The following is a 26,897-nucleotide window of genomic DNA, read 5'->3' on the forward strand; positions in this document are numbered from 1 at the left end:
TCTTCACATACGTACACCTTAAGAGATATCAAGTAGGCTTAACATGTTCTCAAAAAATTAGGGTTGGCATGCAGAAGAATTTTGAGTCAGAGATTTTGCTGGTTTTGGCACGCACTCACAAAAAGGTTGCCCACCCCTCTCCTAGAACAATGGCCTATACACACCCCTTTATTCTTACCTTTAGCCAGGGTATCTCTTCCAGGGCAAAGGGAGGGTCTTCCCTCAAAGCAAACTCGAGTCTCTTAAGCCCAGGACCTGTTAGACCCCAGCTGTGCCTTTCACAGGGTGTTGTATCTACTGAGTGGGGCTGGGGGATGCTCCTTCAGCATCTGCCTCTAGTCTCTGTTCCCCATTAGCCAGGGAGACCCCCTTATGATGACCTGGGAGGCCCATTTTGTTTTCCAGAAACACTTCAGTGTTGGCAGCATCAAGCTCTTAAAAATGTACTATGAGAGGCAGTCCCTCCTCCAAGAGACTGAAAGGACAAAAGGGGAATTGCAGAAGAGGGAGTTCCAGCAGTCCAATGCATCGGTGGAGAAGGTGGGCCATGCTCAGGCAGGGTCTGGGGTGTGAGGAGGGGTGGAGAGTGGGGTGGGGTTGGGAAATGCAGTGCCTGTGGGGGCCCGGGGCCCAGCCTGGTTCTCCTCAGGGTCTGGAGAGAAGTGATGGAGATGATGGTACTGCTCAGGATTTGGGTTCAGGACTGCTGTGTCTGGGGGAGCTCCACGGGTATGGGGGTTGTCTAGGGAGGTGAACAGTGTCCCCTCCTGGTTGGGGGTGCTGGACTGGGAGGGAGGAAAAGTAGCATTTCCAGAATCCACTGTTAAATGCCCTCCTGTGCTCTGGTGAGGTGTTTTGTATGACATGTGAGGGGATTGGGTCATATCTGTTCTCATTTCCTCCTGTACCTTTCCCCTTTCAGGCTCTGATCACCCCTCACTGTGCTGTCACCTAAGGCCCCTTCCAGCTTTCATCTGCAAAGACAGGGTCATTAAGAGACTGTATGGGTTTCCCCCAAAGCAAACTTGAGTCTCTTAAGCCCAGGACCTGTTAGACCCCAGCTGTGCCTTTCACAGGGTGTTGTATCTACTGAGCCAGTGAAAGTCAGAATCATAGCTGTGTTGGTTATGGCAGGGCTGCCCCTTGCCTAGGGGACCAGGGCCTGGAGCAGGGGAGCAGTGCCCTGCAGAGCTGGGTCCTGTGCGCTGGAGCGGAGACTGGCGAGCCTCTGAACACTCTCTCCTCCAGGTTCTGAATGTGCTTTCCTCTCTTTTAAAAGTTTTGTTTAGGTAAAAAACAAAAAAGAAGCATGCATAAAGCAAAGAGTAAAGGTCCCCCATGTATCCTTTCTACCTCCCCCAACCCCCCACTCCATCCCAAAAGTAATGGTCACCGTCACTGGTAATGGATTGGTTTAGCCTTAGCCTTTTATTTTCAGACCAGTGATGTAAAATTATAGCTAGGTTATAGCTAAATTATAGCCCTGCCATTCCATTTTCTGTTGTTTTCTTTTTAAAGATATTTTTATTGATTTCAGAAAGGAAGGAGAGGGAGAGAGATAGAAACATCAATGATGAGAGAGAATCATTGATTGGCTGCCTCTTGCACCCCCCCCCCCCTGCACTTTACCACTGGGGATTGAACCCACAACCCAGACATCTACCCTGATGGGGAATCCAGGAATCAAACCGTGATCTCCTGGTTCATAGGTTGACACTCAACCACTGAGCCACACCGGCTGGGCCATTTGCTGTTTTTAAAAAATTTAACTATATATCATGGATATGTTTTTATATCAGTAATTTAGATTCAGCTTATTCTTTTGACGTTTACTTATTCTTTTTAATCACTGCATAGTGCCCCATAGTTTGAATGTATCATAAACTATGAAGCCAACCTTCCATTGATAGACTGGCAGGTTAGTGCCTGCATTGAACTTTTACGTGCAGCACTGCACTGGGTATCCTTGTATATGCATTTCTCTGCACTGATGGGAATATATTGAAAGCATGGATTCCTGGGAGCAGAATTGCCAACAGACCCCAGTCCTTTCAATCCGTGACTCTGACTGAGGGAGATGACTCAAAGCCCCTCCTTTCGGGTCAGTGACTTCGTTCTGTCTGGGCACTGACAGTTATTAATTGAGCACTTACCACATGCCAGGCACTGGGGGTGGGGGCAGCAGTGAGGGACAAGAACCCCTGCCCTAATGGAGCTGACATTTTAGTTAAGTGAGTAAAATAAATGATAGGCCACAGGGTGAGCCAGCACAGCAGAGAACAAGAAAACTGGGAAGAAGGCAGGGAGAATGGCAGAGGAGGTGAAGAGGACACTATTGTTTGAATAGGGTGGTCAGGGATGGCTTCACAGAGGAGGTGGACATTAGCCTTTCATTTCTGCTAGTCTGGTGAGTGGAAAACAGCATTTTGAGGGGTTATTTATTTGATTATTTGTGATATTGAGCCTTTTTGTATATTTGTCATGTATTTGTATTTCTTTAATGAAATAAATGTCTATTCATATACTTTTAAAATTCTTTTTATTAAGTTTTTGGTCTCTTTATATGCTCTAGAAATTAACCCTTTGCCTGTTTGTGTATTAAAAATATTTCCCCCTCATCTGCCTTTGTGGCATCACACTGAGGCTTAGGATCACAGAAAAATTTGTTATATTTTCTTTTAAAAATATTTTTATTAATTTCAGAGAGGAAGGGAGGAGAGAGAGAAACATCATTGATGAGAGAGAATCATTGATCAGCTGCTTCCTGCACCCCCACCCCCACACTGGGAATCAAGCCCGAAACCCAGGCATGTGCCCTGACTGGGAATTGAACCGGGACCTCCTGGTTCATAGGTTGACGCTTAACCACTGAGCCATGCCAGCTGGGCTTGTTATATTTTCTTCTAGACATTTATGATTTTATATATTTTTAGTCAGCTTTTTTTCTTCTAAGTAACTTTGTGTACGGTGTGATGTATGAATCTAGTTGTTCTTTTTTTCCGAAATTGGAAGCCAGTTACTCAAATACCATTTATTGAATAGTTTATCTTTTCTTTGCTGTCTTGAAATTCTATCATTATTATATAAGATAATCTTCTATAATCTATTTCTGGACCCTCTCTATTGTTCCATTGGTATATTTGTCTATTCTTGCATGGATGTTTTACATTTTTAAGAGATACGATAAAAGTCTTTATAGACGATGCAATTAGAAAAAAAGCTGAAGGAAATGCATTAAAATTGTAATGTGATTATTTCTGGTTATTGGGATCCTGTGGATGATTTAATTTTTTTTCATCAGCCCGTGCTGTCCACATTTTGTACGGTGCACAGGTACACTTGCAAAAATGGGGAAATGCTTGCTTTTCCCTTTGGTTTCGGGACTCTTGGTTCTTTGACCCTGGCACCTGGGCCAATGGGAAGCAGGTTGAGCATTTTGTGTTGGACCCCAGGACGAGAATTAATGAGATTTCTATTGTTGTTGTTGAAGGCATGTTGTGGGAACCCACAAGCCACCACTGTAATTTCTGACTTAGTATGAGTTGGGAAGCCTCCAGTTTCCCGGCGTGGCCTGATTTACTTTGTATCCCTAACTGTGCTCTCTCTGCCTCATGCGAGGTGGGTCCCAGGCGAGCGGCTCTCTTCACATGCTCCTCATACAGAGTAACTCCCCACTGTAGCCCCCACGTAAACCATGGGAGTGACCATGTAAGCGGAAGTGAACACGGGGTATTTAGCAAAGGGCATGATCCAACTAAGACTTGAAGAAGAATTTGGTGAAGAATTTTTGGCAATTGGCTGAAAATGGAAATGTTTCACTGTAGTGATATATGAAAGGGAATGAACTCATCCTCCAAATAGCTTTGGGCTGAGCTACAGGTCTCAGAAAATCTTGTTGGAGCCTTAGGACAATTCAGCATCTATTCATTGATCATGTACCATGTGCCAGGCATCATCTTAGTTGCTGAGGATAAAGTCATGAACAAAAACAGACACACATCCTTGCCATCTAGGAGCTCATAGTTCAGCAAAATGTTCCTGGTCACCAGTGAGGTAGGAAGTGTGGTACCCCATCGCCATTCTCTCTGGGCATCTAGTTTACTGGGGGACCAGATCAGTGTGGTGACTTGCCAGGCGGGCCCCTCAGCACCGTGTGGCAGCGACCAGCTGAGCAGGCCCACCTCTCTCGCACAGATAATCTTCCTGCAAAGCAGGCCTCGCCTGCCACAGACGGCTGCCCTGCTGAGCAGCTGCATTGACGGCTACATCTACGCCTGGTCCATCTATGGGTACGGAGGCCTGCTGGGGAAGTTCCGCGTGGACTCTGGAGGCCTCGGAGACGTGGTCGTGGGTGCCATGGCCACTGACGAAAATGACTGCATTCTTGTGACGGGGGATAGTAAAGGGTTCATCAAGGTGAGGAAGGCGGCATGGAGACTGAGAGGCTGGTGTCAGCCAAATTCTAGCCCCTCTTTGCACAGGTGGCCCTAGCCTAATCCCTCCGGGTATATTTTCATTTGTGAAATAGTGGGCAGTAGGATGGGTTGCCTTAATAGTCCTCTCCTGCTCTGGTGTGCCCAGTGAAAGGACTGAGGGTTTGGTTCAAAAGGCCCCTCCACGAAGCCTTCCCCAGCGAATCCTGTGCTCCATCCTTGTCTCCCTAAAGCTCCCTCACCCCCCAGCCATGCATCTTATCTGTGGTCTGTTGTTTCAGGAACTGATTTCATGCTTTGTGGTGAGACACAAGGCAAGAGTGTCTTGTCCTGGGGCCAGTCTCACCCTCTCTGCATGCTAGTAAGGGGTCTGACCTAGAAGATTACTTGGGCCCCTTCTGGGCCTGACCATCTGGTTATCTTAGAGGTGTGAATAAGAACTGCCCCGCTAAAGTGAGGAGCAGTGGTCTGGGAGGGACCCAGAGTGAGTTGGTGCTGGGCCACTAACTCACATTTTGTGCCTAGATCTGGGACATCGATTATTACTGCACAGTCGCTGATGGGCACTCATCTCAACCCAGTGGAACAAACAAGTTCCAGTTCTTAATTCCCAAACTGGTCCAGCCCAACCTCGAATACAACATCCCCTCGGACAAGAAGGAGGTAGGAAGAGTACTGGATATGCTCTACTTAATAGCTGGACCACGATTCTTGCACTGAGATTCTGAGTCTCTCATTTTTCCTGTTCAAGGTTGTTTGGTTGATTGGGACAAATTTTTGTTAACCAGAGTCACCATTAACCAGTGAAACACAAGGATGCACACATTAAATACACCCACATGAGTGCACTTGCACATGTATACAAACATACACACACACCTTTGATGGGCTTTAATCATTGCAGTGAGGGCTCTGAAGTAATGCATTTAAAAAAAATCTTTTTTTCCCAGGTGTAAAAACTTTTTATTTTTAAGGATTTTAAGCAGACAGTTAAAAAAGCACCTACCGCACTATGCTAGTAAATCCACATGCTGACCACATCGACAGTAATTTTAAAAAGAAAATACAAGTGAAGCCTCCAATTTCATCAGCAACCCCTGCCCTGGGAGGGCAGAGCAGGACTTTCACACATCGTTCCAATACATGATTTCATACTCTGGTTTCATATAATTTGCATCCACAGGAAATACATCAGCGGCTCTCAACCTGTGGGTCGCGACCCCTTTGGCGGTCGAACGACCCTTTCACAGGGGTCGCCTAAGACCATCCTGCATATCAGATATTTACATTACGATTCATCACAGTAGCAACATTACAGTCATGAATAGCAACGAAAATAATTTTATGGTTGGGTCACAACATGAGGAACTGTATTTAAAGGGCCAGAAGGTTGAGAACCACTGAAATATATAGTGCAAAACAGTAACAACATGGTTTACTATATGCCATCAGTGCTCACACGGCAGCCACTGTTCTAACCACTTTACTTACATCATTTCATTAACCACCCCCAACCCCTGTCACCCTGTGAGGTTGGCACAAATATTTCATTTTACAGAAAAAGTGAAACACAAAGACGTTTAAGGAACGGACTCACAGATACAGTGTTGAACTTTACAGAAACGGTACTTGTCTGTACCTTCACCAGTTTCTCAGCGTCGTTTTATTTATCCGTGAAAGATGCAACTCCAGCTTTCACACTCGCTTCCCAAAGTTCCAAAACAACTCACTGACTTCTCTGTTCTTCTGCTGATGGGAATGTAGGCTTTTCCCAATCTCGCTATCTCAACCATCTTGCTAACTGCAACGAACAGTAACAATTTTTATTGATTTTAGAGAGGAAGAGAGAGGGAGGGAGAGAGAGAGAGAGAGAGAGAGAGAGAGAGAAAGAGAAATATCAATGATGAGAGAGAATAATTGATTGGCTGTCTCCTGCATGCCCCACACTGGGGATCAAGCCCACAACCTGGACATGTGTCTTGACCAGGAATTGAACCGTGACCTCCTGGTCGATATTCAACCACTGAGCCAGGCCGGCTGGACAATCATGCATTCTTTATAAAAATAATAAAAATATTTATGTATTTTCTTGAGCAGGTAATACATTTATATAGTTCAAAAATCAGTATTTCTCTGATGACTAATGAAGTTGAGCACCTTTTCATTAGTTATCAGGAAAATGCAAATTAAAGCCACCATGTGATACTACTGCATACCCACTAGAATGACTAAAACTAAAAAGACAGGCAATACTAAATGTTGACAAGGATACAGATCAGCTGGAATTTCTACTGCTGGTAGGAATATAAATTGGTATAATCACTTTGGAGAACTATAGCTACTAAAGCTGGATGTGCCTGTTCCATAAGTCAGCAATTCTACTCCTAGGTTTATATCCAAGAGAAATCTATGCTCTAAGAAATATGAATAAGAATGTTGATAGGATTACTGTTTGTAATAACTTCACATTTGAAATAACCCAAATGCCCATCAATGTAGATTGGAAAAATAAATTGTGGTATATATACTGTACAGAGTAATATCTGGTATTGGAAATGAATGTTTTGTATGTATTTGCTATTATCCTATATAACAAAGAGGCAATATGCAAATTGACCCTCATGCTGTACCACCATCACAAGATGGTGGTGGGCAGTCAGGGCGGGGCTGGTGGCTGCTCCACGCAGCTTCTGCCAGGGTTTCCGAGGCCCTGTGTGCACACTGTGGGGGCAGGGCCTGGCAGCCGCTGTGCGTGGCCCGGAGGCAGGGCATTGGGGCGGCACTCCAGGACCCGGAGACCATCCTGTGGTGCGCCAGCCACACGGGGCGGGACTCTGGGACTCGGAGCGGTCCCATGGCATGGGGGTGAGGGGGGGGCCGGGTCTCGAGTGATTTTGTGCAATGGGTCACTAGTTCAGTAATAAAAAGGAATGAAGTACCGATGCATGTTACAACATGAGGAATCTTGTAAGACAGTATGTTAAGTGAAGGAAACCAGTCACATACTATATGTTCCATTTATACAAACTATGGGGTGATGAAATGGTCTAAATTTGATTGTGATGGTGGTGGAAAACTCTATGAATATACTAAAAAACACTGAAGTGAGCACTGTAAATGAGTAAATTGTATGTGAATTATATTTTAATAAAAATGTTTTTAATAGTATAAAACTATAGAGAAAATTTTTTTTTTCATGAATCTTTTTTATTTGTTTGTAGCTGTTTATATGCACATCTGGTAATTTATCCCAAGGAAGTAGTATGCAAAAGAACATAAATCTTAAATGGAACTGCCTTATGACCCAGTGATTCCACTTTGGGAATATAAAAAGAATGAAATTTTACTATTTGTGACAGCATAGATGGACCTAGAGGGTATTGTGCTAAGTGAAATAAGTCAGCCAAAGAAAGGCAAATACCATATGACTTCACTTATATGAAATCTAAAGAACAATATAAATAAATGAACAAACAAAATAGCAACAGACTCATAGTTACAGAGAACAGACTGGTGGTTGCCAGAGGGGAGAGGGGTTGGAGGACTGAGTAAAATTGGTGAAGATATGGAGAAATACAGACTGGTAGTTACAAAATAGTCATGGGGATGTCTACAGCATAGGAAATATAGTCAATAATATTGTAATAACTTTGTATGGTGCCAGATGGGTACCGGAAATATCAGGGGGAATACTTTATAAAGTACAGTGTGGCCTTGACTTATGAGTATCCCGACTAACGAGTTTTTTGAGATACCAGATGTCTCTCAGCTGATTTTTTGCATTGAGTTGATAGAGTAATTTGAGTTAACGAGCTCCTTAACGAGCTCGGTCTCAGAACGAATTCAACTCGTAAGTCAAGGCCCCACTGTATATGATTGTCTAACCACTAAGCTGTATACCTTAAACTAATACAAAATGATATTGAATGTAAATTGGAAAAAAAGCATTAAATAGAAAAAAAGAACATAAACCTTTCTAAGACCTTTAATGGATACTGCCAAACTGCATTCCAGAAAGTTTATACAATTTTGCACTTTATTAGCCTGTTTTGTTTTATCTTTCACAACATAAGGTATTAGTGGTATTCATCCGAGTGAAGGACCGCTGGGTCAATCAGAGTGCCTTGCTTAGATAAGGCATTCAATACATAAATAAATGTTTGAAGTGAAAAAAACACACAAAAACACACCACACAAACCAAACACTTTTGGCTGATTTTTAGATACAAATGATTTCTTTTGATTTTAACGAAGATAACTTTGCTTGTTAATGATGTTGACACCTTTCCTTATTTTATTGACCATGTATAATTTTGTGAGTTGCCTCTTCATGTCCTTTGCCCATTTTTCTGTTGTAGTAACCATCTTTTGTACTTATTTAAAAATATATTAAAAGGTATTAACTCATCGTCTGTCACATATATTGCAAATATTTTCCCCAATTTGTCATTTGCCTTTTAATTTTTTTATGAAGATATTGATTTGCTAGTGACTCCAGATTTGAATCTCCAGACTTATTTTCTCTTTTAAGCGTATTCAGAGGTAAGATAAATATTCAGTCATAGTTTCTTTTAGAAGTTTTATGGTTTCATTGAAAATAATTCTTTGACCCATCTACAGTTTATTTAGTTGTAAGATATATGACAATAATTTAAGTTTCTCTTAGTAGTTCATCAGGTATTCTAGCACAGCTTACTGGTTCCTGCTCTGTATTACCACAGCTTTCCTGCCACTTTTATCATAGACCAAAGTTTTATTTGGGTTGGTTTTTGAGCTCTCTATTGTCTTCCATTGTTTTGTTTAAAGTTTGTACTATTGTGACTTAACATATGGTAAAATATGTCCCCCTTCATTAATCTCTTTTTAAATTGTAATAGTGTGAAGTTGTTATAATGGTGTTTTCTTTTTAAATCTTTATTGTTGAAAGTATTACATATTTTAATCTTTTTAAAAATATATTTTAATTGATTTCAGAGAGGAAGGGAGAGAGAGATAGGAACATCAATGATGAGAGAGAATTATCCTGCACAGCCCCTACTGGGGATTGAGCCTGCAACCTGGGCATGTGCCCTAACTGGGAATTAGACCAGTGACCTCTTGGTTCCTGGATTGACATTCAACCGCTGAGCCACACCCGGCTGGGCCCCCTTAATTAATCTTGGTTTTATTTGTTTTGTGTTTTTTTTCAATGGTCTTGGATATTTTCACTCATTTCCCTGTTAAGAAGAGTTTATTTTTTCATACTATAACATAATATCTCATCCCCTACTAACCCTATTCTACTACCAATGCCCAAATGAATAACTTTAGAAAACCTGGGTTCTTGTCTCGGCATGTGGCTTGGGCTGGTTACTGAACATTTCTGACTCACTTCTCTTTGTGAAATGGTGAGACTCATATACATCCCATAAGGTTGTTGTGTTCAAATGGAATAATCCATAGGGAGGGCATTGGTAAGTAATATAGTAATATGCCTGGCCAGTGTTGCTCAGTAGTTGAGCATCGACCCCTGAACCAGGAGGTCAGGGTTTGATTCCCGGTCAGAGCACATGCGTAGGTTGTGGGCTCGATCCCCAGTCGGGGGCGGGGTGCGGGGTGCGGGGGGCCGTGCAGGAGGCAGCCGATCAATGATTCTCTCTCAACGTTTATGTCTATCCCTCTCTCCCTCTCCCTTCCTTTCTCTGAAATTAATAAAAACATTAAAAATAATATAGCAATATGTAAATGCTTTTTATGATTTTACCAAAGGGTCAGTGAGGGCCAAAGAAGTGCGGGAACTTAACTAAGGTCCCCAGAAGTTCATGTAGGAGTGTGTCTAGAACTAGGCCTGGCCCCTGTCCTAGGTCCTTCCTGAGGGCTCTGTCTCGTCTGGCCCTGGGTGCCCTCTGATGAGCCTATGTGATGGTCTTGCTCTAAGTAATTATCCGGTACGGTCTCCTGTAGGTCGTGGATGGCCAGATCATTTCCCTGGCTCCCCCCATGCTTCTGGCGACCTGGAAGGGCCATTTGGATAGTGTGGCAGACATCCTGTATGTGGACAGCTATGAGTTGGTGATTAGTGCTGGCCACGACCGGGACATCAAGGCTTGGAGACTCTCCGGCGAAGCCATTGGTATGGGTCCTGCTGAAGTCCGGCCATGCCCCATGGCCCTTCCTGTCCCTGTCCCTGTTAGAACATAAATTGACTTAAACCTTATAACCCATGGGATGGGGGTTTCAGGCCACAGCAGCTTTCTTTGTTAAATAGTATTACAGGATATGAATCTATTCAATTGCACATTCTGTAGTCTGTCCATCCATCCATCAACTATCTGACCACCCATTCACCCACTCACATTATTAATTGTCTTTGTATTTTTTTTTTGCAAATCATACATCTGATGAGATATATTCTTTTCTCTTCTTAAAAATAAATAATTCTTACATTATAACATGCAGAAAAGTACCCAAATCTAGAGGGTCATCTTGGTGAATTTTCACAAAGTTTATACCCATACAGCCTCCATTATATAAAAAAACAGAACATTACCAGTCGTTGGGGCTCCCCTCACACCCCCCAACCCGACCATCTCTACCTACCCCTCCAAAAGCAACCACTATCCTATTTTCCAAATATAGAGATTAGTTTTGTCTGGTTTTGAACTTTGTATAAATGAAACAATGTGACAAAGCCTTTGTGTCTGGCTTCTTTCTCTCAACATTATTGTTTGTGCAATTCAGCCATTTGTTGAAGGTAGTAGTTCATTTGTACTCATTGCTCAATAGTAATTGGTTGTTGATATACCATAATTTCTTCATCTGTGCTACTGTTGGTGGTCATTGGAGTTGTTTCTGGCTATTTTGTTCTATTAACTATAACACTGCTATGAATATTCTTACACAGATTTTTTTGGTGAACAAATGTATGCATTTCTGTTGGATATATATCTAGGACTGGAACTGCCGAACCACAGGGTATATACATCGAGTCTCAGTAGATACTGCTAAACAGTCTTTCAAAGCGCTTAGTAGTAGCTGCAGACTTGCTCTGTGGCTGGAATCTTCTGGATTATAATCTGTCATGCCATATGAGGTTGTTTAAAGTTCATTAAAAATTCATTTGGTTTTCTCTCATCTCGTCTATGGAGGATTCATTCTCCTTCGATTATATTGGTCTCTTTTCTGCTATCACAGGATTATTACTTTCTTAAGTTCACTTAGGTTTTCTTGAATTTTCACCCATGTAAACCTTACGGGTTTACATTTTTAAAATATTTTAAATTTGTTTCTGTTCTACGATGAAATTTCTCATTTTATTTTCTTTTTTTAAAAAATATTTTTTTTAAAAATTGATTTTTAGAGAGAGAGGAGGGGAGGGGGAGAGAGAAACATCGATGTGAGAATGAAACATCTATCAGCTGCCTCCTGCATGTCCCTACTGGGGATCAAGCCCACAAGCTGGGCATGTGACCTGACCGGAAATCAAACTGGCAAACTTTTGGTGCATGGGGTGATGCCCAACCAACAGCCACACCAGCCAGGTCAGTATACTTTATATTCTTGAATATTCTTTGTATTCTTGATTCTTTGTACCGAGCCTTATTTTGTTATTCTGTTGACCATCTTTGCCTTTTAATTGGATGTCTAATCCATTTAAATATTAATGAAATTACTTTCATGGTTTAAGTCTCTCATCTGATATTTGTTTTTTGTTTATTCCATCTGTTCTTTCTTTCTTCTTTTTTTGGTCTTCTTTTGGATTAATCAAGTATTTAAAAAATTATCTTGTTTTATTTCTCTGTTAGTTTTTCATGATATGTCTTTGAATTATTCTTTAAGTGGTTACACTTTAGATAATAATATGCACTCTTGACCTGATACCACTTCCTATGCAAGAACCTAACATTCCCTTCCTGCTGTTTGTGCTAATGCTCCCATATGTTTTACTTCTACAGATGTTACGACTTGCAGCAAGGCATTGTTCTTAATGTTACTGTAAGCAGTAATATTTACCCTCACATTTCCCATTTCTCCTGCTCTTCGTTCCTTCCTGAAGTTCTAGGGTTCTGTCTGCAATCATTTTCCTTTAGTCTGAAGAACTTCCTTTATTATTTTTTTATAGAGCTGATCTGCTAGTGATAAATTCTTTAAGCTCTTATTTTTCTGAAAACGTCCTTATTTTGCCTTAAAAGTTTATTATTTTACTGGACATAGAATTCTCAGTTGACAGTTTATTTTCTTCAGTACTTAAAGACCATTCCATTGTCTTCTGTTTTCTCTTGAAAAGTCAGTTGTAAGTTGATACTTTGAAGGTAATTTTTCTTTTTTCTCTGACTGCTTTTTTTTTTTTTTTTTTTTGGCAGTTTGACTATGATGTGCCAAATTGTGATTTCATTTGTATTTATCCTCCTTGGAGTTTGCTGATCTTTTTCAATCTGGAGTCTCATTCATTTTGAAAAATCCTTAGATATTATCTCTTCAATTTTTTTTTGCCCATTCTCTTTCTCCTCTCATTGTGTGGTTCCAATTACGTGTATATTAGAACATTTGACATTTGACGTGTCGCGCATGCTCTGTTCTTTCCATTTTTTCTTTCTTTTGTTTTGTTTTTTTTGTCATAAAATATGCATATTTTATTACAGCTCTGGGAAATGAAAAAAGAGGACAGGGAACATATCCTTTCACAAATCATTCTAATTTAGCTGATATTAATTAGAAAAAACTAAAGCAAATATATGTGTGTACAAGCACTGAGATATACACATACATATATTTACTCTATATTTTTGTTTATAAACACCCTTAAGTCATCAAATGCATCCTAATACTACTACCTCTGTCTTTTCACCAATCATTTAATATTGTTTGGATTGTATTTGCTGTTTGTGTTTTAATCACTTATGTGATTGGTCAAACTATACATTAGAAGATGTAAGGCATACATTTGCTTTAAGTTATGCTGTATGTGTCACAAATACCCATGACATGAATCCCCCCCCCCCCGTTATTATTTGAAATTTCACACATCTTGTAGTTCTCTATGTACACTATTTCAGCTTCTAGTGCTGTACATATCTACATCTTCTGGATGGGACTGCCTGTGATCCACAAGCTTGGGGTCAGGCATAAACTGTGTAGCACCTGAGGTGGACTCTGATTTGGTCTTCATTTCAGATCTGAGTTCTGTTGACAAAGCCATTGAATATTTCAGGTCGTGAGCTGTTTTCACAGGTATTTCTGTTTCAGCATAACTTCCCAGCTTAGTTTTTCCTTTAGATTCAGGAAGTGACTTTTTTTGTTGTCTTTGTGTGTACAATGATTTAACTGCTTCATAATCACTGCAATTTCCAGAAGAAAATCTCATGGTGGAATCTTCAGATAAACATATGGTATGGCTCATACCATATGCCCTTTTCCAGGTTACCTTTGCAATTATTACGGACTGAACTGGGTAACAAACAGCTGTTACTTAAGTGGCCAGTACTGATGGATAAGCTATTTTCTTAAATCTAGAACCTTTTCTTGCTGAAACCAAGCCTATCAATCCTGAAACTGTAATCACTGCAATTTCCAGAAGAAAATCTCATGGTGGAATCTTCAGATAAACATATGCATCTTTTCCAAATTGAACTGTCTCCATTATCCCATATTTCACAAAGACATAAACATCCTTGCACTGGCCAATATAACAACCAGTTGTAGTGCGGATGGAGGCAAAGCCCATTTGTAAATTTCCAGGCTGCTCTTCAGCATATTTAGACTGGAAAGGCGGTGAAGTATATATGGGGAGCTTCTCTGGTTTCATTAGCGGCTCTATGAATTTCTTTTCTTTGGCTGCGTGCACACTTATAGGTGCACATATCAGACCTGCAGGTGTGCTTGTCAGCTTTCCCATTAGTTTTAACTCTGTACCCATCCATCCAAGGCACATACTCTGACGCTATGGCCACCATGTCTGTGACTCTCCACCGAAACTTTCATCCCCAGTTTTTCCTCAATCTCTCCACTCCAGTTTGCATCTTTTCTATGGACCTGCCTTCCAGTTTATTAATTCTGTCTCCTATATGCAGTCTGCTATTAAATCTATCTGATTAATTCTTGTATTTTTATATTTTTTAGTTCTAGAATACCAATTTGGTCCTTTTCTATAGATTCCAATTCACTGTTGAAGTTCTCTCCCCTTCCTTCCTCCATTTTGTTATATCTTCCTTTATTTTTTTAAACATTATTTATAATAGTTACTTTAAAGTGATTATCTGCTAACTCCAATGTCTAAATTATCTATGGGTCTGATTCTAATGCCTGTTTCTTCTTTTGATTATTGGTTACATTTTCCTATCTTTTCACATGTCATAGGCATTAAAAAACCCCAAAACAGAAATACTTCAAAATAAAACTTTTCTGAACTTTGTATAAAGGACCGTAGAGAGTAAAGTTGGTAATGATTTTCCTCCATTACATTTGCTCTTTTCTGTGTATAGGGCTGCTCATCTCAGTGCAATCAGGAACTGAGCTGGGTTGGGACTGAACTGCATCTTTAGATAGACTGACCTTACTTCTGTCTTCAGTTGTCTCTGGGGTGAAGTCTGTTGTGTTTGTTATAGGCTTCTTCCTCCAGTGGGACACTGTCTCCCAATGATCTCACTCTGTCTTTCTAGCCTAACCATAGACCCTCAACTCCCCCAGTACTAAGTAAATATCTGGTGGGAAAAAGAACTATGCATTTGGAACTCCCCTGAACTTAATCCATCATGCCAGCCAGAATGGCTGTCAGAGGCTCTGCTGGTTTCTCTTCCTTCCTGTAGCTTCCTTCTGCTAAGCTGAGCCTGATTCTCACCCTAGCCTGTGTCCAGATTCAGAAAATGTTCCCAGAAAAGAAAGCAGCTCCTGATTACAGTTCTTCATGGAAAGACATTTTCCTTTCTATAAATTTAGATCATCTATTTTCTTTGCTTCTACAGCTCTCCAATGGTTTTATAGGAATATGGTTTTGTAACATACCTGTTTTGTTTTTCTTAATTAAGAACAATTCTGCAGTAGGGTAATGGCCTACGACTATACCCTGACCCTGCCCAGAAGTAGTAGGACTCATGTTTCTCTGTGCTCACTACCTGCTTTCTACTCCAGGCCTCTTCCTCCCCAGCCCCATGTCTGGTACACCTGATCAATTTGTATCATTGCCATTTCATACATGAGCTACTTGAAACCCAAATGAGGATCACTCAGTCCTTGCCATAGTACTCTCTCCTACACGTGGGGCAGGATGCCTTAGGCCTGAACTCCAAGTATACACTAGGGCTAGTGTCTGACTCCTTCAGATATTTGTTGAGTAGCCAGCATCATGCCTGACATATGGTGGGCATCATGAAGTGTGGGACAGGCATAAGGGATTGCTGACTGACTCGAGGGTGGAGGGTGAGGGGCAGAGGTTCAGAGTCGGGGAGGCTAGGCCAGTCATTGTTACTGAGTTGGGTCTGATTAAATCACAGGGACATTTGGCCTGAAAGTTTGGAGCCGGCTGAAGGATATCCAGAATCTTGATGACAATGAACTACGTAAAAGCTTAAAGAAAAAGAGTGAATCCATATATGCCTCCAAGAAGACCTATTCAGGGCTGCCGTGAGTTACCTGGTTTCCTCTGGCCCAAGGAGGGGGGCTGGGAGCCTCTCCAGGTCCCAGGCACCCTCACCTGGATTGGGTGGTGCTGGGCACATTCAGGGAAAGCCCTGGAAGGCCAAAGGCCTGGGACCTGCTGGAAACTTGACTCCATAGGTGGCAGCTGTGGCCGAAGAGCCAGAGGCTCTGTTCTTTCAGCTCAGCTCAGCTGAAAGATTTGCCACATAAAAACCCATGTCCTTAGATGGGACCCTGCCCCAGAGCCAGATTCAGATTTGCCAGTGCTGGCTTCCCTGCAGGCGCCATTTCTATGTGGCCACGGGGCCCTGGCAGGAGAGTGCCCAGGGCTCTGGTCCTGAACAGACACTGGATTCTTTTTCTGAGTCATGGGAAAGGCAGGAGGCTTGCTACTTGTTCTTTCCTCTACAGGTTCCTCCTCCTCCTCCACCCATGCTCTACCCTTCTCCCTGACCAAATCTTGGATAATTTTGGGTTATTCAAAAATTACTTATTAAGGCCCTGCTGGTTGCCAGGCCCTGTACTAGGTTCTAGAGATCCCAAACAATCCAAGCATGAGTCCTGCTTCTGATAACTCACAGTGCACTGGGGAGGTGGACATGCAAACTCATGGCTGCTATTCTATGTGATAAGTGACGGATATTAAGAACAGGGATGGGGCCTGGCCGGCGTGGCTCAGTGGTTGAGCATTGACCTATGAACCAGGAGGTCATGGTTTGATTCCAAGTCAGGCCAAATGCCTGAGTTGCAGGCTTGATCCCCATTGTGGGGTGTGCAGGAGGCAGCTGATCAATGATTCTCATCATTGATGTTTCTATCTCTCCCTCTCCCTTCCTCTCTAAATCAATAAGAACATATTAAAAAAACAAACAAACAGGGATGGCTGAGGACAGTCTTCTGATTGGGTGGATTAACTAAGGAAGGCTTCATAGGAGAAGAGATTTTGGAGTTGGGTTTTGACATGTAAGCAGGAGTTTTCTAGGCACCCATAGAGTCCTTGTGGCTCCTATGTTTCTGTCAAGGCATGCATCTTTATAGTCCTATGGGAGGATATCAAACAAGGCAGAGGCAAGGTCTCCCTGGGAGAGGATATTTAAGTATTCCAAAGGGAAAGTATAGGTGAGGTCAGGATGGGGTGTCAGACCTCCACGGGGGAGAGCATAGGGTCATGGGAAGAATCACAGGACTTGTTGGGAACCCGTTTAATCTGGGCTTTGCTAACGTCAGTGATGTGCCCTGGGCATACTGCCTCATAGGAGGAATAAGAAGGTTGGAGAGGATCAGATCCAGGAGGGAGAAACCCTCTTGGGGTTCCTGGGAGGGCTTCCCTGACCTGTGGTGTGGAGGGCATCTTCTGAAGGAAAGCCCCTCACATTAGGGAGGAGCAGGATTTTGCTGAGGCCCTGGTGTACCAGCGGCGGGAGGAGGTGGCACTCCTGGCTCTCCTGAATGGAAAGGCAGACACGGAGGCGGAAGCTTGGGCCAAGCTGCAGAAGATAACCCTGACGTCCCCATGGGCTGGAGAGCGCTCCCTGAAGGATATTGAGAACACCTGGCACAAGTGGGAGTCCAAGGACAAGCAGGTCAGGCTTGATAGGGGACACGGGGGTGTGATGGGCCCACAGCTCTCAGTCCTGAGCCTTCACTCTTGCCCATGACTCTTGCAGGTGAGCAAAATTCTGGGAGCGGCGTACAAGCCCAAGGAGCGGTTGCGGAGTCCTGGGCTCCTGTCCACCAATGTGCAGTATGGCCTGATGAAGCACCAGGTGCGGCGGGGTGGGGCTGCTCCCTGAGACGCTGGGGCTGGAGGCTCCGTCGGTGCCCACAGGGGCCTCCAGTGGGGTGAGGGGAACATCAGTCCTTTCATGGAATTCTGAGCAGGACAATTTCAGCAGGAAATTGTTTGCCAAGGCTCTGGTTGAAACCACGGACACAGGTTTTGTCCTTGAGGACAAGCCTCATTGGGTCTATGGGAGGATGTCCTCCTTTGGGCCTGGCACCTGTCCACAGCCTTCAAAGCATCTCCCAGAGTCTGGCTATTAGTTTGTTAGTGTGTTTACTGTGCGTGTCTCCATACTGTGGGCTCCTCCTGAGCAGACACAGGTATGATGGTGACAGGAGCACGGTCAGTAAGAGGCAGAGGGGATGGAAGGGGGCTCTCCTGGGGAGAGAAAGGAGTGGAGACTTGGGAGAGACCCACTTTGAGCCCCATCCTGTCTCTTACTTGGGCAGATCCCATCCTCTCTTAGCCTCTCCCTCCTTCTCTGCCAGAGGGGCTTTACGGGAGCTTCCAGCCTCTGTGGCAGGGACTCAGAATAAGTGAGGTAACTCTCTGACCCGGGCTGGCGGAAGGTCATGTGAAAAGGGACTGCTTGGCCTCCCTACCCTCTACTGGAGATGGGGCTCAAAGTGCATCTTGGCAAGGTGTGGGAGCACGTCTGGGAGCTCCTTGTGCCTGAGCCCCACTCAGGGTCCAGCCTGAGGTCTCATTCTAAGATGGGGACAGTCCAGTGCCAACCTCACAGGATGGTTGCCAGCACCAGGAGGAGGGCTGACGAGCCTCAGGCACAGTGGGCGTGTGGGCCCAGCAGGCTGTGGCCATCAGTGACAACCAGAGTACCCTGGAGACTTCTTTGGCCTGGGAAGACCCCAGGGCCCATCCTTCTTGCGAGCCTGCTCTGGGTCCTGGTGCCCCTTGCCTGTTCCCACACGCCCCTGCTCTGTTCCCCACAGATCTCACCTCAGATCTACCAAAACCTGTACTTCAATGAACTGGCACCCACCCACCAGCCTGACTTCATGATACCTAAGGTCATAGACCAGCAAGGCCGGCTGATCCGCATGGTGACCCACAATGTCTCGAGGGACCTGCATCCCAGCAAGGAGACGGCCAGCATGCCCACTAACATCTCTTCCTTCTCTTCCATGTTCTCATCAGTCTCAGGCTCTGGGTTCCTGACCAGCAGGTTCAACCCCCCAGGACTCCAGTCCTCCTCTGTCTCGCAGCGGCCCTAGTCAGCCTCCATGGCCCAGTCGGCCCACTCAGGCCTGTCCCAGGCATCCAGGCACACCCTGCAGAGATCGGCAATGCCCACGCTGGTCGCCTCCTCCCTGAAGCAGGTCTCCCAGCCTCTGAAGGACGCCCTCTGTGCTCTGTGAAGAAGGGCTTTCACGTCAAGTGCTGAGGCAGCTCAGCCTTCTCTGCTGTCCTCTGGCAGGACGACCGGGTCCTGTCTGTCCCTGGCATACCCCTGCCAGGCCCAGAGGATAAGCACTTCCCCTGGCTGTCCGCGCTCTGCCTGTGTGGTGACGTTGACCTTCTTCACCAGAGGCCTAGAAAAGAAAATAAATGTTCACAGGTGTTGGAGTCCATGAGTTTGGGCTGTGTCCCTCGCCCCCTTGGGCACCAGGCTCACTCTCTGATCGGGTCATGTTTCCCCTGGCAGGGTGCAGGGAGGAGAGTCCCTCCCACAGGGCATGGGCTGCAGCTGTCTGGCCCGAGATAGGTGAAGTATTGGTTGGGTAATGACGCTGGGGTGAGCTGTGGAACTTGGTTCAACCCCCCACAAGAGTGAGACCAGCAGCCATCTGTCTCCTGCCTGTGCTGTGTGTCTGTCCTCCACCACTGTCACCGCAGGGACTCCTGTATTTATACCCGGTCTGGCTCTTGTGCAAGGGAGACCTGGAAGTGTGGCGAATGGCACTTTGGCCTGGCTCTGCCACGGTCTGGCTTTGGAGTTCCTCATCATTCTGAGCTCATTGTCCCCCTCTGGCCCAGAGGTACCTGTCAAGGCCTCTGCTGGGCGACCAGCCCTCTCGGCAGCTCCACATCCTGTTCTGGGAACGTGTGGACTCTGGACACAAGCACTGCGACCTGTGGAGGGAGAGCCAGAGCGGCCACCGCTGCTGTGCCATGGTACCCACAGCACCGCGCTCGGCGGGGCTTGCCAGAGTGGCAGGAGGTGGACTCAGGCTTGGCTTCCTGGAGGTCTCTGTAACTCTTGTTTTCTTTTTTCTTTTTTTAAATTTTTTATTGTATAAGTTATTACATATGTGTCCTTATCCCCACATTACCCCCAATCCTCCCCCCCCCCAACTCATTCCTTCACCCCCCTGTTGTCTGTGTCCATTGGTTAGGCCTATATGCTTGCATATAAGTCCTTTGGTTGATCTCTCCCCCTTACCCCCACCCTCCCCTACCTTCCCTCTGAGGTTTGACAGTCTGATCGATGCTTCTCTGTCTCTGGATCTGTTTTTGTTCATCAGTTTATGTTGTTCATTATATTCCATAAATAAGTGAGATCCTGTAGTATTTATCTTTCTCTGACTGGCTTATTTCACTTGGCATAATGCTCTCCAGGTCCATCCATGCTGTTGCAAATGATAAGAATTCCTTCTTTTTTACTGCTGCGTAGTATTCCATTGTGTAGATGTACCAAAGTTTTTTAATCCACTCATCTATTGATGGGCACTTAGGCTGTTTCCAAATCTAAGCTATGGTGAATTGTGCTGCTATGAACATAGGCGTGCATATATCCTTTTTAATTGGTGTTTCTGGCTTCTTGGGATATATTCCTAGAAGTGGGATCACAGGGTCAAATGGGAGTTCCATTTTTAGTTTTTTGAGGAAACTCCATACTGTTCTCCACAGTGGCTGCACCAGTCTGCATTCCCACCAGCAGTGCACGAGGGTTCCTTTTTCTCCACATCCTCGCCAGCACTTGTCGTTTGTTGATTTGTTGATGATAGCCATTCTGATAGGTGTTAGATGGTACCTCATTGTTTTGATTTGCATCTCTCGGATGATTAGTGACTTTGAACATGTTTTCATATGTCTTTTGGCCTTTCTTCTGTCTTCTTTCAAAAAGTATCTCTTTAGGTCCGTTGCCCATTTTTTGATTGGGTTGTTTATCTTCCTTTTGTCAAGTTGTATGAATTCCCTGTAAATGTTGGAGATTAAACCCTTATCGGTAATAACATTGGCAAATATGTTCTCCCATGCGGTAGGCTTTCTTTTGTTTTGTTGATGGTTTCTTTTGCTGTGCAAAAGCTTTTTTTTTTTTTATGTAGTCCCATTTGTTTATTTCCTCTTTAGTTTCCATTGCCCTAGGAGCAGTATCAGTGAAGAAATTGCTTCGGCATATGCCTGAGATTTTGCTGCCTGTGGATTCCTCTGGTATTTTTATAACAGTTTCCCATCTTATGTTTAAGTCCTTTATCCATTTTGAGTTTATTTTTGTGTATGGTGTGAGTCGGTTGTAACTCTTGTTTTCCAAGGCCCCTTCTATCCAGCCCAAGGCGCAGCCCTGAGGAGCAAATGTGGGGCTTCACATCTCTCTCCACTGCTTCTCCCTTTCTCATTTCCAGCCTGCAAGCTCAGCTTCCCTCTACTTGCTAGCAGCGAGCCTCCTGTGTCACAGTGCCTCCTCCCAGGGGCACTGTATTCTCTGCTGTGGAGAACCAAACCCTCCAAGGCTTGGCTCTTAGGTAAAGGGGTCATCCAGGAGCCAGGATTAGTGAGGCCAAAACACATTTGCATGCTATACCCCAATATCATCCCCATCCATTTCCTAGGGCTCCTGTAACAAAGCACCATAAACTGGGGGCTTAAAACAATGGAGATGTATTGTCTCACAGCTCTGGAGGCCACTGGACATGTTGGCAGGGCCAGCTTCCTCTGAAAACCGAGGTGGGGGAAGGCGAGAGGAGGAGGCCTGGCTATTACCAGGCCTCGGAGGTTTTCTTCAAGGCCTCTCTGCACAGCCCTGCCCTGGAGGGAGACTCAGGGTCCCCTTTACGTCCTGAGATCTTGATATGGCCAGGACATGCCAACCTCTGGGGGAGCTTCCTCCTGATTCTGGGACTTGGGAGCCCTCTCTCAATAGACCCAGCCCTTTACAACAGTCTTTTACTGCATTTGGCACGTTGTAGGCACTTAAAATAATTGTGGAGTCTGCACACTACCTCTTACCCCAGCTGCAGCGCATCATGATTTGTCTCTGGACACCAAGCTTGAACTTGTAGGCAGCCCCTCCAGGCACCAGGCGCCCAAGATGTGGAATCTCAGGCCCCAGAACAAAAGGTGGGGCTGAGCTTAGCCAAGATGTGTTCGAGCTGTCTCTCCGGCTGCCCACACCCAGCCCCTCCTGGCCCAGGCCCTCCCTGAACACGGGGCAGATAACTCTGGAGCCTCAGGGTCAGCAGGAGCTGAGATTCCCAACGGGGCAAAGAAGGCTGTTCACACAGGAGGTGGGTGTGAGGAAGCGGGGTTGGAGGCCCGGCCTCTCTCTGGTCACCCCACAGCACTCTCTCCTTCTCCCCAGGCCCAGGTGCCTGCTTTTCGTCTGTCCTCTGCCTTTTGTACCCATGGCTTTAAAGAATGACTTATTTTTAAAAAGTGACTTATTTTAGCTCTTTTCTGGTTCTAAAAGTAACACAGGCTGAGCATAACAAATTAGGAAAATACAGAAAAGCACAGAAGCCAATAAAAACCATCTGGATTCTTTCTCTCAGGGATCATGTTGGTGCATTTTCTTCTAGATCAGTGGTTACTAATGTTGTGGCCCCACCCCATAACAAAGAAACAGAATTTCTGGAGGACGAGGCCCAGAAATCAGGATTTTAAAAAGATTCCCAGGTGATTCTAATGTGCAGCCAAGATTGAGAACCGCTGTTCTAGATCATTTTTCTGTCTTCCTGTGCACTTGTGCACACATGCGCTCACACCCTCAGATTCACTCACACCCTCACTCATTCAGTCTCTCACGTACTCACACCCACACAGCCCATCACCTTGGCGTTCAAGCGTCCCTCATGTGATGTGCAAATGGTCTGTCGCTGCAATTCCTTGTAGACCAACCATGAGGGTCACCTTCTCCAGGATCTAGGGCCACTGCCAGGCTGCTCTTGAGAGGAGCAGGAAGGCCATGCCTCCAGCTCCCCCCTGCCACTGTACTGCCAACAATCAGAGCAAGGAGCAGCCATTTATCTCTGGGGAGCAGAAACATTTTCCTGGGCCCTGCTGGGCTGAGGGGTCACAACCCCACTGATAGATGGAGGGCGGGTGTCCCTCCACCAGGAGATGGGGCGCAAGGTCAAGGAGGGGAGTTGGGGAAGCCTTGTCCTCAGAGAGAAGCCATCATTGACCTCATTTTCTGACACCACTTACTGAGCACCTGCTGTATGCCAGGCACTGGGACTTGGGAGCCCTCTCTCAATAGACCCAGCCCTTTACAACAGTCTTTTACTGCGTTTGGCACGTTGTAGGCAACGTGGGCACGGGGGCATCAGAGTAGGAGCACCCAGCCATTTCCCCTTGGGGACACAGATCACTCCTCTGTTGTGTGAATACATCTCATCCATTTATCCACCAGATTATCTTACTGAGCACAAGCATCCAGGGTGAGGCAGGTGAAGCTCATGGAACAGTGTGCAGATGCACTGGGAACCAGGAGAAGCAATCCAAGATGGCTTTCAGGAGGCCTTTAGGCCCAGAGCCACCCAGACCATTGTGTTTGCTGTCTTCTCTGAGAGAGGCATCCGGTCGATCAAATGGCCTCTCCTCCATGCCCTGCTCAAACATCCCCTCAATGCCCAACCTTCTGCCCTCTCTAAACCCTGCCCTGCTCTCTTCTAATCTCAGTATTTATGTCTATCACTGTGTCCTCTTCCCCCAGGGCGGGCGGGACAAGGTCTGTCTTGTTTAAGGTTCCCACCCCTGGCGGGGTGCTCGGCACATTGCCGGTGCTGGAGAACTGTTTGTCCAATAAATACTCATAACTATTAGCTCAAAGTTTGCCTCCCCTGGGGGATCTTCTGAGGTTGATCTCACTGTGGTTTTCCCTCATTTGGGGATGTGTGTCCTCTATTCTCTGGTCCTGGGTGGATGTTGGAGTGTCCCTCCCCACAGGGACTGCAGACCCTGCCTGTGAGCCTCAAGCTTTTGGTGAAGATGCTGGAAGGGGCAGTGGATCCCACTGGCTCTGGGTATCCAGGCTTTGTTGTGGATTCAATGCTGGGTGGGTCTTGACAGGGGTCTGGAAGGGTGAGAAGGTCTTGGATTGGCAGGTGGTGGGGACTAAGGGATGGTGTCAGGCAAGGACACTGCAGGGCCCTGGCTGGGTGGCTCAGTTTGTTGGAGCATTGTCCTGTACACCAAAAGGTTGTAGGATCGATCTCTGGTCAAGGAACATACCCAGATTGCACCAAATGATCTAGAAGAAAAGGCACCAATCCCTGGTTGAGGTGTATTTGGGAGGCAACCAATCGATGTTGCTTTCTCACATGGATGTTTCTCTAAATATGTTCTCTAAAAATCAGTAAAAAACAAAAAATATATCCTCAGGTGGGGATTAAAAAAAGAAAAAGAATACTTCCATAATCTACTAACCCTAACTCTACGTAAGTTCAAGTTCCAACTTCTTCACTTTGAAATAAAAAGGCGGGGGGGACACTGCAGGGACAAAGGTCAAGGGGTGGGCAATGGGAGTGGGGCCCTTCCAGTCAGCCAAGGGGCCCCGGAGGGTATGGTGGCTGCTGGGTATTCTGTGCGGCTGAGCTCCCCAAGGGGACAGCACCACCAGCCTCCGTGCTCGGGGCACAGAGAGCAGATCCCCGAGTCATGCACGTCCCTCATGAGTCCAGTGCCCCAGGCAGCAGCCTGGGACTCGAGAAGGGGAGATACTTTTGTGGTGAATGGTGGTACTCGGGCTTTGTGACAGCTGCGTCCAGATCAGTGCCTGCTGCTCTTTTTTTTTGAGGGGGTGGGGGTGCAGTCTTCCAGCAGAGGGAATGGCCAGGAAGAAGCCCCAAGGTGGGGGTGAATTGGCATTTTCAGAGAGCAGCAAAGAGGCCAGGGTGGCTCAGGGGAGTGGCAGAGGGAGAAGGACCTGTGGGGAGGCCCTGTGGGGCGGGGCCACGCAAAGCTCTTTTCTCTTGGGAACCCTGAGGGCATTTTAATAAGGGGTGCAATACACTCTCATTGAAAAGCTCCCTCTGGCTGCCTAGTCGGGGTGGACTATAGAGACAGGAGTGGTTCTGGGAGACCAGGGTTTGGGATGGAGGTTGGGGAGGGGAGCCTGGACCAGAGGGTGGCAGACACCGATGGCCAAGAGCTGGCTGTGGGAGCCTCTGAACTTTATAGGAGAGGAGCTCTGAGTTGCCCTGACTTCTTTCCATGACAAATCTACCCACCTCACACACACACTTTTATCTCAGTTTTAACACTATCAGATTTCCTCAATTCTCAGACATAATGTTTTCTTTTTTAAAAAAGTACATTGAAGGGAGAGCAAGCACCTTGGGGCCTGGGTGATTGAATCAAAGGCTACTATCTCAGACGGAAAGTTAAAAACAAATTTAAAAAGGTTTAAGAATGTAATACTTTCAACAATGAAGTTTTATTAAAAAAGGTTTTTTAAAAAATATATATTTTATTGATTTTTTTACAGAGAGGAAGGGAGAGGGATAGAGAGTTAGAAACATCGATGAGAGAGAAACATCGATCAGTTGCCTCCTGCACACTCCCCACTGGGTATGTGCCCACAACCAAGGTACATGCCCTTGACAGGAATCAAACCTGGGACCCTTGAGTCTTCAGGCAGGCGCTCTATCCACTGAGCCAAACTGATTAGGGCTAAAAAAGGTGTAAGAAATCGGAATGTGTCTGACAATTGATGGTTATATTCAATGAATTTTCCCCCCTTGGAAAGCTGGCATTATGTGGATGGTGTATTCTAGAACAGAAACAGGCAATAAATGAGCAGGGCAATCCTGCTGGGGAGGGAGCGCCCCCTGGTGGAATGGGATTCTCACAAGGTTGATGTTTCTCAACAGGCAGAGCTGGTTTTACTCTGGAGCCTGGGGTCCTCATGGCCCCTCCCCTGGTCTGCTCCCCACCCCCAGGTAGAGAAGGCACAGGCTTGGGTAATAAATACCCAGCCTTTCTCTACAGGTCTGAAGACAGGAAATGTTGGCAAGGCAGGTGAAATCCAAACACACAGGGAGCCCTTCAGATGCAGCGGGGAGGGAGAGGGGTGAAGGAAGATGGAATAAGAGAGATGGTTGTTAAATAAGCAGAGACTTGTAGGGAGGAAGCTGTCTGGAGCTGGGCAAGGCAGTTGGGCCCAGGCTGCACGAACACTCGACCCTGGCAGACTGCCTGGTGCCAGGGATGCTTCTGTCCTGTGTCCTGGATATCAGGCTGGTGGCGTCACCATGGAGACTGTCCGAGTAGGCCCCCGTAGCATGAGCACCCTCGGACTCTCGTCCTGCCTGCACACAGGAGATGGGGCTCGCTCTCTCACTGCCCGGCCCGTTGTGCCTCATTCTCCTGGATGAGAAGCGGCAGATTCGGCCTCCCGGAGGGCCCTTCCTACCTCTCGTCAGCCAGATCTATTGTGTAGATGGAATAACTGAGGTCAGAGAGGGACTTGGCTGGGTCCCAGCCCCCCACTTTCCAGCCCTCGTTTCCCTCCTGCCCATGTGAGCCACCAGGTTCCCCAGGGAATGCTGCTCCTGTGACAATGACCAAGGAGTGTCCCCTTGGGACTTGGGGGAGCCCAGGCCACGCCAGCCCTGCTCATCCTTAATGATCCTCACGCTACATCCGTGCCCTGTTGCAAATAATCATCCTTGTTTGTGCCTTGATTCCGAGAGTCCGAGCCCGCTGGCCCCACTGCTGGGCAGTTTGGGGTGTCAGCACCCCTCCAGTGAGCCGTCTATTCATCCAGTCGGTGTTTATGGAGCACCTAGTGTATGACAGGCTCTGTGCTAGGCTCTGGGGACACAGTGTGGATAAGACCAACATGGTACCTGCCCTCAGGGACCTCACATGCAACAAACAAGGAAAAT

General features: G+C 45.7%; 2 protein-coding genes across 2 annotated transcripts in view; one reads left to right on the forward strand and one right to left on the reverse strand.

Moving 5' to 3' along the window:
• The window catches only part of EFCAB8 (EF-hand calcium binding domain 8), a 59,952-nt gene extending 40,643 nt beyond the window's left edge, over positions 1-19,309 (forward strand). The window contains exons 19-26 of the mRNA XM_070419493.1: positions 406-540; positions 4,195-4,416; positions 4,959-5,096; positions 10,377-10,545; positions 15,902-16,031; positions 17,425-17,629; positions 17,714-17,812; positions 18,780-19,309. Coding sequence (XP_070275594.1) covers positions 406-540; positions 4,195-4,416; positions 4,959-5,096; positions 10,377-10,545; positions 15,902-16,031; positions 17,425-17,629; positions 17,714-17,812; positions 18,780-19,061 — 1,380 coding nt within the window. The 3' untranslated portion in view covers positions 19,062-19,309. The remainder of the gene's footprint in view (positions 1-405; positions 541-4,194; positions 4,417-4,958; positions 5,097-10,376; positions 10,546-15,901; positions 16,032-17,424; positions 17,630-17,713; positions 17,813-18,779) is intronic.
• Positions 13,465-14,328, reverse strand: APOOL (apolipoprotein O like). The gene is given in 1 exon segment (XM_070421489.1): positions 13,465-14,328. A coding segment is annotated over 1 exon segment (864 nt).
• Positions 19,310-26,897: the final 7,588 nt, after the last annotated feature.

The sequence above is a fragment of the Myotis yumanensis genome, unplaced genomic scaffold (assembly GCF_028538775.1).
Source record: "Myotis yumanensis isolate MYYU_CA2020_CCGP unplaced genomic scaffold, mMyoYum1.0.hap1 SCAF_7, whole genome shotgun sequence".
NCBI lineage: Eukaryota > Metazoa > Chordata > Mammalia > Chiroptera > Vespertilionidae > Myotis > Myotis yumanensis.